This window comes from Falco punctatus (assembly GCF_963210335.1).
Source record: "Falco punctatus genome assembly, chromosome: 3".
Classification (NCBI taxonomy): Eukaryota; Metazoa; Chordata; class Aves; order Falconiformes; family Falconidae; genus Falco; species Falco punctatus.
In genome coordinates, this window is record NC_137582.1 from 92291642 (window position 1) to 92302863 (window position 11222).

The 11222-nt window shown below is 42.9% G+C and overlaps 1 protein-coding gene and 1 long non-coding RNA gene across 3 annotated transcripts in view; one reads left to right on the forward strand and one right to left on the reverse strand.

The window, feature by feature from the left end:
* The window catches only part of EXOC2 (exocyst complex component 2), a 134102-nt gene extending 132330 nt beyond the window's left edge, over nucleotides 1-1772 (forward strand). For both annotated transcript variants that reach the window (XM_080379913.1, XM_080379914.1), the window contains exon 28: nucleotides 1-1772. In XM_080379913.1, coding sequence (XP_080236039.1) covers nucleotides 1-94 — 94 coding nt within the window. In that variant the 3' untranslated portion in view covers nucleotides 95-1772.
* LOC308060805 overlaps nucleotides 1534-11222 on the reverse strand; it is a 27312-nt gene continuing 17623 nt past the window's right edge. The window contains exon 2 of the long non-coding RNA XR_013926898.1: nucleotides 1534-7043. This is a non-coding gene — a long non-coding RNA (uncharacterized lncRNA). The remainder of the gene's footprint in view (nucleotides 7044-11222) is intronic.

Below are 11222 nucleotides of genomic sequence, written 5' to 3' on the forward strand. Positions count from 1 at the left end.
GTTACTTGAGGAGTTACTAAACAAATTCAAAAGCAGTATGCACTTGCAGCTGACCTGTTTTCAAGCTTCTTCATCAGCAATGATGAAAACATAGACAACAACACAATGCAGGCAACTCAAGACAAGTGTGCTTAAACATCATCCCTCTTGTCTGTACTTAATTCCTTTCAAGTGTCCAAAGAACAAAAGGAATTTCACTGAACAAGAAACTTGAGATAGAATTCTTTGAGAGAGTAATGGTATGGGGTATTCTGCTGAGTGAGACTTCTGGTCATAAATACCTTGATAAAATGATTTTCTGTCTACTGTGTTTCATTCTGTGGAGGGGTTTAAGCAGATTTTGTTTACATACACTCTTTTTGGCTGTACGTTCATGGAGAAATATTCATTGGTATACTGCAGTCTGTTTCATTTGTTAAAAATACATTGAAATGGGTTTTTAACAAATGTCACCTTAAATGTGAGTATTACTCCTGTTCTTCAGTGTAACAATCTGTTACTTTCTAGAATTAGTGATACTGATGTGAGTGGAAGACTCAACTTCTATAAACTGTTGAGAAGTATCTAATAAACATTACTACATACAGCTAATTAGTGTTCAGATACAATATGGAGAAGGACACTGCTTCTTTGCATTTAAAAATTGTCATTTTTTTGTTGTTATCATCTACAGTTTTGGTGGTTGTAAGTCTTGATTTCTTGGGAGGTTTTATTTTCTTCCTTCTTTTTTAATTAAACATGTTCCTGCTTCTTGTTTCTCCCTTCAGTTGGAGTATTGATGGTAACTTACACATTTGAAATAAGCTCTCCTTTCACTGGCAGTTAACAGAAAAGTGCTCTGAGTTTATAAGATCAGTAGAAATTTAAAAAAAAAAAATCAAGTAAAATATTCTTTGGTGTTAAGGAGTAGAATAGTTAATAGCCTCTTGCATAGTCAAAAATAAGGAGCAGCACCATATGTCACTGGTTTTGCTGCTTCCTTCTTACTCATCTTTTCTCGTTCTTACAGGCTCACTACCACTGTCTTCCTCTTCCCTCTTTTTAGTCAGTCCATTTTTCACCACCAATTATTGAATTTGTGTGGAGAAGAATAGGGATTCAGGAGGAAAGAACAGATTTGCCGCCATTAAGATGTAGTTACACAAAGATCAAGAACCGTTTTCCCAACAGGGGAGATTTGACACTGACTTTCATTTTCAGACTTGATACAAGATCACAAAATATCTGCAGGAAGCTATAACAAGAGAGCAACTAATAGAAAGTAGTCTTCTTTTGGGAAGTGAGGAGCAAGTTTAATTTTATAACTGAAATCATGACTTAAATAATGCAGGAATAACATATTCTTTCTGTATTTACAGTCATTTGGAGTGGGACTTTTCAGAAACAATGCAGAGTTTTCAAAGGGTTTTTTAATGTCAGCATTTTCTTCTGCCAGTTCAGTTTACATGCTTTAAAAATACAATGTACAGTCCTTTTAACATGAAATAACTGAAGAAACAATTTGATGCACATGTATTTACTCGTTTAAAAAAAAAAAAAATATGTGTAAGTAGTATTAGCATGTTGAATGGAAGTGTGAAGTTTCATATGTCATTGTTGGCTTTCAGGGAGAATTGTTAAATGCCTGGAGCAGTGTTGTTCTGTTAAATGTTGTCCATTCTAAGCTGGTCATAGTCTCAGCTGCTGGTATTAACTGAACTAGTCATCCAGTTAGCTCAACTTGTTAAAGATTTTGCTTTGGAATAATAAAATATTGAGAAATATGGTCATAAGTTCTTCTTTAATTCCTCACTTTCCAAGAAATGTGGTTTCTTTATATATTTTGCTAATCTACATTTTCTACATTTGTATCAGACATGTCCCAAAGTATCGAAAACATTTTATCATCTGTACTGAATTAATATGTATATTCAGGCATCTCTTTATTCTAATATTATTCTCTTAGTCATCTTCTGTTACAACAGCTTGTTGCTTGTCTTTAAAACCTGAAGTCAGGTGTTTGTGTTTAGATGCTTTTCTGAAGTAACACTTCAGAAAATGTCATTGACAGCCGACAAGAGAATCTCTAAGGGACTAAAATGTTACTTGAATTCAAACCAATATGAAGTAAATGCTCACGGTTAAGTCAGAGCACTGTATTTCAATAAATCCACTTGGGGGAATTAAGGAAGTCAGCGAGCATCATGCTGCAGCACTATGTTGTGGAATCCCTTTGCGTGGAAGGAGTTGGGACTGCTGAGACTTCATAGTCAGCCTACAGCAGGCTGCAGTTCCTCTGAAAAGAGAATTATAGAAAACAAGAAGTGGTCCGTGTGGGTTTTGCAGAAAAAAAAACCCAAACAAAACAAAACAAAACACAGCCCAAACCTGTTCAAAGATACACTGAGTTTTAAAAGTGGAAGAAGATGGGAGACCACACCAAAATACACAATCATTTGGGGCTTGCAGAGAAAAGAGAGGCAGCAAGGAAATCAAAGTAACAGAAGTGAAAGGTTCTGACATTTAAAGCAAAGGTAAATGCTGAAAACAGTACAAGAGAAAACAAAGTGAATTATTACATGGACTTTGAACCTCTAGAAAAATCTAAAAATACAGACTGGAAAGAAATTGACACAAATAAAAACCTGGGGATGTTGTTTTCTCATTTAAGAGAAAAATTAGGAAGTAACAAGACTGTAGAATATATCTTGCTAAAAGTAGGTAAAGAATTATAGAAAAATTCAGTTGTAATATGCTGTGTTGAGATATTCAGCCTCTCAAGATGTTAAGGCATTCTCCTGTTACTGTATTTTCAACATCTATTTTGAATAGTCATGAGTAGTTCAGGAGGTAGGCAAAGAAGTAATACAAAGCAAGTACTGTATCAGTGTAATGAGTGTGTGGCTCATTTGTGAGTATTTTTTATAATTCATTTCTTAAATTCCCCAGTAAAAGGGGGAGGGGAGGGGAATAGGGAAAAATTCATTATATGTCTGGATGTTAACTTCATGAATAGATCATATAAACAGCATAAAACAAAGAAGAAATCCTGCCCCTTCTCATCCATAAAATGTTTCTTTTTTAAATTGATATTCTTTAGAAAATATGTTTATGAAATGTGCTAGTAGTATGTCATTGTCAAAGTTAAACACCTTCCTATAGCTTTTTAAAAGCCACTTAGAGAGTTTAAAAGTATGAAAAGAGCCGTAGTCCTGCTAAGTTTCATGCATGTGCTGAAATTCAAGCACACGAACAGACATGAGACTACTTGCTACTTGCTCAGAAGATCTTCAGATGTTGCACACGTGCCTGTCTTTTGAGGGTCTGGGATGTTGTGTTCTGTGGGCTAAACCCCCTGCGTCTTCCTCTAATTGCATAAAAAGACCCAGGACTCCAACCAGTTTAATTTCACTATATGGCAGTGAAGGAAAGGAGAAATCTCTGCAGAGTGACACTTTGTAGGGGCACTTTCGGCTGCAGCAATAATGTGTGACTGTCGCCTTGTAAAAGTACGTCCAGCTTCCCAGCCTTCACCAAAGTTCCTGAATCTCCCTGAAAAGAGGGTGCTTTATGTTGAAGGTGAGATTTTTATTTTTCTTTCTACCTAGACAGCCTTTTGCCATCCAGAAGTAAGGAAACATTTCTCAAGTGCTACCGTGTTTCTGTGGCTGTGTTAGTAAGTAGAGAGATGGAGGTAGAATAGAGCCATAAAAATTAGCGTAATACTGTACAGAGAGCATGGAGCTAAAAAAAGATAAACCTAGTTATTGTTTATTCTGATTCTGCTTTAGTTAAAAATACTTTTACATATGTTTGGAAAAAACAAGAACAAGAATTGATTTTTGATCTAAAGGAAGGTGTAATGGCAGTAAGTGCTTTAAAAAAATGATGATGATAGAAGAATTTCATGAAGCTCTTTGCTAAGCCTGCTAAATGACAGGCAGAAAGTCCCTCTCCTGCAAACATCTAGCATCTAGCTAGGCAAAGCCCTAATAAATATCATAAAAATATTCACAAATTTAACTGCTTTTTAACTTTGAATGTAGTGATGGGCATTTTCTGTTTCTAATCTAAGAGAAGGTAGAAGATTGCCATTTTCTAGACACAGCTTTGGCCTTGTGAAGAAGGAAACATCATGAATCTTTTGCCATAGTTACGCACAGTCATCAGAGACAACACCACACAGGGGCTTTATCCTTCCCAACCTGCTGCCAGACCATGTTTAAGTCAACTCCAGCAAACTTCTTCGGACCTGTCCTGCTAAAATACTCTTGAACCGCTGTGGTTTTTCCTGAGAATATTAATCGATACAATATTGATTGTGTCAATGCATACAAATAATGATCTTTGTGTGCACACAGGTGTCCGGACTCATTAGCAATGAGGGGGTTAATGTGTTTTACACACTATAAACACGCTGCTGTTTTGGTCTTTTCAGTCTATAATATTTCTGAAAATTAGAAGATCCTTAACCTCATCAGAATACATCAAAACTGCAAAAATTATCTCAGTGCTCCTGCTGAAGCTGAAGACTCTGAAGTCAGATTTGAGTCTTTTAACGTGGTAAAGCTTTAGCTCTCTGGGTCTGGTTGATTGGGTGCATCTTATCCTGGGACAGAATGAGGGACCCCTGGGGTACATTACAGCTGCAATCTATATCTGTCAGGAATTGTAGCTCCTGCATGGCACTTAGCATGTTAGCATCAGTCAGGAGTTAGTGATAGGCTCTGACCACTGGGAAAACAGGCAACAGCACGTGCATTGTTTAACTGGTAAGATATTAAATATGTTTTGAATTAGTCAGGCTTTCAGGTAGGTTGGAATATTTGTGGATTTGTTAAACGTGAGGATAGACTTCAAACAGGGCTTTCGTCCTTTGGTCTTTCGGCATTTCTGGCTTAGCAGCGCGCCTTGGGGAGTGCCGGGTGACAACCCTTAACCAGAAAAAGAAAATAAAATTCATTGTAACTTGTAAATTTGTAAGATTTTTAGGAGGGAAACTGGTGGCTTTACAGTTCAAGGAAAAAAACCCAACCAAACAAAAAATCCTGCTTGAATATTTATCCCTAATTACATTCCATCCTGTCCATATACTGCTAAAGAGATGGTTCAATTTACCTGCTATGTCCTCTTTAGCAGTGTTTCTGTTCTGCATTAGATGTTAGCGTTAAGTATGCACACATTAGGGTGTTCACAGAGTTAAGACTGCTTCTGCAGTGTTAACATGTGACGTTGTTTCTCTTAACATCATTAAAGGAAGCCATAAAAAAAAAATGCTCGATGGTGAATTGTAGGCAAAAATAATTTTGTGCAAGCTGCGTTACGTGGTATGGGTATTTTGGCTTCATGTGGTTGACAGCTTGTTTTCTGACTTTGCAGTACCTAGTAGAGGTTTTTTGGCATGAAATAAAAGGGAAAACTGGGAATAAGAGAGACAGAGTTTCCTTAGGGAACATGATAGCCATGTCTGTCTTCACCTTTTTCAAGTTCCGTTTTTATAGAGTGCTGTCAGAGGTTAAAGAATTCGTGCAATTCAGCTCCCTTTCTCTTTGTGCGGTTGGAGCTTCAGAGCTCCAAAAGCTGGTCTTTAATGAAGACATTAAGAGAGCATGTCCAAAATGGTGTATTTCTTTCAGAACAAGGTGTTTATCATGTAAATTATATACTTCATTCAGTATTACTTCACAGCCCAAGGGGGCTTTCATCTGGAGAGTCATCAGTGCACCCTTGAAGTACTGCAAAATAATGTGTGTTGGTGAGTAACTGAAATGACACAGTTTGCAACATTCATCATTGCACAGAACAGTGAGGGAAACTTGCTGCTTTTGGAGTAGCAGCACTGACAGGTCTGCTGCAGTTTATTTTGGGGATCAGAGGGGCTGGGGAGCTCCTTTATTGCACCTAATTTATTCTAGTCTGAACATCCAAGAAGACATCTGTGTTCCTTTTCCCTCATGCCTTCACTGTTTAAGGCTTGTAATGGATTTTGTACAACTCTTCTACAAGCAGCCCTCCTTGAGGTCAAGACCAAGTAAGGGAAATCTTCAGCCAAATTCCTTTTGAATTGGAAAATTTAAACAACTTGAGGAAAAAGGAGTAAGACAATGGAAAGTGGAATCCAGCCTTATTTGTAACAGATGATATTAACACATGCTTAGTTTTATAGTCTATTTTGGCACCCTTTCACCTCTTTCTTCTGAAATAACTTTAGTATTAAAAGTTCATTGCTAGTCCCAGGCAAAAATGCCTAAATCAAATGAGCTGATAGTCTCAATATAGCTCATTAAAAAAGCATTAAATACAAGTTAAGGATTAAGAATTCTCTTTTCCTTCATTCCTGAAATAGGCTTGGGGGTGCAGGTAGGGGGCAGGACAACTTTGCTTTGCACTGCTGTGCATTGATGATACCTGTGCGGTGAAATTAGTGCAGTTCTGATGTGACTGCGGATAACCAGGACAGCAGGCTCTGTGTAGACTCAGACCTGAAACCCAGCATACCTAGCCATTTCTAGATACACAATGATCTAGAAAAAAACCACGAGAATCTTCATTTCAGTGCCAGGGGGTTTCATGCTGAAGTGCTAATGCAGCAAAATTTTTGTGGCCACAGATTCTGCTTCAGCCAAGTGGAGTATGTCCCTTGCTCTTCTTGGTTCATAAGCAGATTTTTAGCACAGAATGTCAAATCAGATAATTTATAAAGTAAAATTAGCAAGTGAGACAGTCTTCCTCACTGCTTATTACTCATTTTTTCTGATAAATTTCACTCATTTAACTAGATTGTACTTCTGCTCGCAGAGGGGCTTCCCGTTCCAGCTTATCTTTTTAGATATTCAGTAGATAATTAAAATTCAAAATGTTAACAGTGCTACTTATTTTTAGAACCTGACAAATATAGGCAGACATAGATTTGAAAATAAATTAATAGAGACCAGACAACTCTGAACCATTGAGCTAGAAATGTTGGTAGACACCTGTTGTAACCCTCTTCAGTAGAGCCTGTGCAGGGAAGGGAATCTCCATCCATGTCTCTTCAGACATCTCCATCCACCTGTTCTGGAGAGCTGGAGAAGGTGGTACAGTTCAGACAGTGAGGTGACTCTGTAATAATTAAAACACTACAAAACTAATTAAATAAATAAAAAAACAGCAAATTTTCTGTCTCACAAGGATAAAATCTGTTCTACATTTCAAAACTTCCAAGGTCAGCAACACAACTGGACTAATCCTGGTACAGTCTCTGAAGAAGGCACAATCTCTCTCGCAGGCACGTTTTATCCTTGTGCGGTAGCATTGCCCAGGTTACCCTTCTGGGGCAATTACTTGTGTGGTGTCAAATAAGAAAGCTGATTTCTAGCTCTTGTAATCACAGAATCACAGAACAGTTGGGGTTGGAAGGGACCTCTGGAGAGCATCTACCCAACCCCTGCTGAAGCCGGGTCTCCTAGGGCTGCACAGTCACATCCAGGCGGGTCTGGAATGTCCCCAGAGCAGGAGACCCCACAGGCTCTCTGGGCAGCCTGTCCCAGGGCTCCGGCACCCTCAAGGTGCAGAAGTTTTCCCTCCCGTTCAGACGGAGCTCCCTGTGTTGCCGCTTGTGCCCGTTGCCCCGTGCCCTGTCGCTGGGCACCACTGAAAGGAGCCCGGCCCCGGCCTCTGGGCACTCGCCCTTGAGGTATTTGCAGACATTGATAAGGTCCCCTCTCAGGCTTCTCTTCTCCAGGCTGAGCAGGCCCAGCTCTCCCAGCCTTTCCTCACCAGGGAGGTGCTCCAGCCCCCTCACCATCGCCATCGCCGTGGCCCTCCGCTGGCCCCTCTCCAGCAGTTCCCAGTCTCCCCTGAACTGGGGAGCCCAGCACTGGACCCAGCGCTCCAGGTGCGGCCTCAGCAGGGCCGAGCAGAGGGGCAGGATCACCTCCCTCGACCTGCTGGCCACGCTCCTCCTCACGCACCCCAGGGTCCCGTGGGCCTTCTTGGCCACCAGGGCACACTGCTGGCCCACGGGCAACTGGCTGCCCACCAGCACTGCCAGGTCCTTCCCCGCAGAGCTGCCTCCCAGCCCTCAGCCCCAGCCCGTGCTGGTGCGCGGGGCTGTCCCTCCCCAGGGCAGGACCCTGCGCTGGCCTTTGCTGAGCCCCATGAGGTCCCTCTCCGCCAGCTCTCCGGCCTGCCCAGGCCTCGCTGAATGGCAGCGCAGCCTTCGGGTGGATCAGCCGCTCCTCCCAGCTCTGTATCGTCAGCGACTTGCTGAGGGCGCTTCTGCCCCTTCCTCCAGGTCACTGATGAGTCAGTTGGACAGGACCGGACCCAGCAGGGACCCCTGCGGAACACCGCGAGCTGCAGGCCTCCAGCCAGGCTCTGCACCGCTGAGCACAGCCCCCTGAGCTCCGCCATTCCGCCAGTTCTCAGCCCACCTCGCTGTCCCTCAGCTAACCCACACTGCCTGCGCCCACCTGTGAGGGAGGTGCGGGAGACAGCGTCGAAAGCCTTGCTGAGGTCAAGGTAGGCAACATCCACCGCTCTCCCCTCACCTACCCAGCCAGTCATTCCATCACAGAAGGCTGTTAGGCTGGTCAGGCATGATTTCCCCTTGGCGAATCCAGGTTGACTGCTCCTGATTAACCTTCTTTTCCTCCACATGCTTAGAGATGACCTCCAGGATGAGCTGTTCCGTCACCCCTGTAGTTTCCTGGGTCCTCCTTCTTGCCCTTTCTGGAGACTGGAGTGACATTGGCTTTCCTCCAGTCCTCAGGCACCTCTCCTGTCCTCCATGACTTTTCCAAGATGATGCAGAGTGGCTTAGCAGTAACATCTGCAGCTCCCTCAGCTCTCTGGGGTGCATCCCACCGGGGCCCATGCATTTGTGGGTGTCACGTTTGTTTAAGTGATCTCTAATGTGATCTGCCTTGACCAAGGAAAAGTCTTCCTTTCTCCAGGCTTTCTCTCTTGGGTCTGGGAGACCCTGAGGGCCAGCCTTAGCAGTAAAGACTGAAGCAAAGATGGCGTTCAGTAACTTCACTTTCTCTGTATCCTTCGTCACCAAGGCACCCACCTCATTCAGCAGCAGGACTGCATTTTCCCTAGTCTTCCTTTTGCTACTGATGTATTTGAAGAAGCCCTTCTTGTCTTCCCTCACCAGATTTAATTCCAAATGGACCTTAGCCATTCTCATTGCATCCCTGCATGCTCTGACAACATCCCTATATTCCACCTAGTTACCGTCACATTTGCAGGGGCAGGTGCCTGCAGTTGAGTACTGCTGTTAGCTACAGACATCCTGCTACACTTGAAATGTAACTGGAGCCCTAGAGCTGAACTCCTGTACCCTTCTGCAAGGCAGGACCCCCACAAACATGCTGCAGTCTGGGTCTTCAAGACAAGACCCTAGGCAGAGCATACTCTCAGGCAGTGGATGTCTCGGTTTGTGTCCTCCCTTGCCTTTCACAGCCATGTCATAGCTCCTCTGCTGTAGGTTGTGCTGGGTTAGGGAGTCCCCATCCCCATGGTTTAAGCTGTGCAGGAAGGAATCCAAGATTTCTTTAGTCTGAAAGCAGGAGCAAAGTGGTGTTCAGTTGTCTCAAGTGAGAGCTAGGGACAGGGAAAGACCTACATTTCAGTTTTGAAGACTGCTGAAATGTTGTGGCTAAGGCATGTTGAAGGATGAACTTCTGACTTCTCTTAAGAACTTGTGTAGGTGCATCTTCAAGCAGCTATGTGTTCTTGAGACACCTTGTTAAGGTGCTTTTCTTAACGTGTTAGGAATGGATTCTGCTGTGAGACTGAGGCATTGCAAAGTTGGACACAACACATGGCTCTGAGGAGTGTGAGACTGCTGCATCACAACCCTGGCCCAGCCCTCCACCTTTGCCTCTAATTCATCATCATTTGCATCAGATTGCTGAGCAGATGGTTGCCAAAACACAAGGGCTGGTGCAAGGAAGAGGGCAGGGACAAGGGACACAGAACATATGGTCCAAAGCTGGATGGGCTGAGAGCATCCCTGCTTGAGGTCAACAAAGTGCCCAGGGCTCACCTCCTGACATGAGATCAGCCTTGGTGCTTCCCCTGTGATCACATGCATTGATGCCAGAGCAGAGAAGTCCTTGAATCTGGAAGTCCTTGAGCAAAGTCATGGTACTTCTGGTTGGCTAACACATGGTAAGCCTTTGACGCTTTAGTGAAGGCAGCATTGCTTTAACTCAACCAATACCCTCATGTGCAATCCATGAGCATATTGAAAACTCCATTTCCAAATCCAGCACAGCTTCTAGTTGCACCCTGGGCCTTTGATCTCTGACTGGTAGTGCGTTTTGCAGGGATAAGCCCCAGAACCTGTGAAAGCCAACAAACACCGCCCATCAGCTTTAGTAGTCCCAAAATCACATGCCTGACACTAGCTAACTGAAACAGCAGAACTGTCCCACCAGGTAGGCCGTGGTGTCCCCAGAGGTGGGGAGTGGGGAGGTGACTCACCCCCAGCCAGCCGGTGAGTCAGTGCCAGCGGCAGGGATGGAAGTGAGATATGCAAAGCCCTGGGCCTCTGCTCTACCCAGCAGACCGCACCCAGCCTCCAAGGCTTCCTGCCAGCCCTGAATCGTGTCAGGTTTTATCTGCAAGGTGGGTTTAAAAGGGGAGAAAGAGAGAGAAGAAAAGAAAGGAGGAAAGAAAGAAGGAAAAAAAGAAGGAAGGAAGGAAAGAAAAAAAGAAAAAGAAAGAAAGAAAGAAAGAAAGAAAAGAAAGGAAAAGATAAAGAGAGAGAAAGAAAGAGAAAGAGAGAAAGAAAAAAGAGAAAGAAAGAGAGAGAAAAGAAAGGAAAAGAAAGAAAGAGAGAAAGAAAAAGAAGAGAAGAAAGAGAAAGAAAGATGAAAGAAAGAAGAAAGAGAAAGAACGATGAAAGAGAGAAAGAGAATAAAGAAAAAGAAAGGATGAGAAAGGAAGATGAATGAAAGAAAGAAGAAAGAGAAAGAAAGAAAGAAAGAAAGAAAGACCCCCCCAAAGCAAACAACCCACCCCACACACACCCCACCCCCAGTTCTCATGAATGAAAAATCACCCAGGCTTCAACTTCTCAGCTTTTCTGGGAGCGGCATATCACTCAAATAACTGAAGAAACACTGTGGGTTGTCTCTGCCTCCTATGACCTTAAGTCTGACTAGCTAGCTTTTACCGAGGACAGCAAGTGATAAACGTTCACTGTTAAAAATGGTTCAGCCTTTCTGGGGACCATTTTCATCAGGTTGACC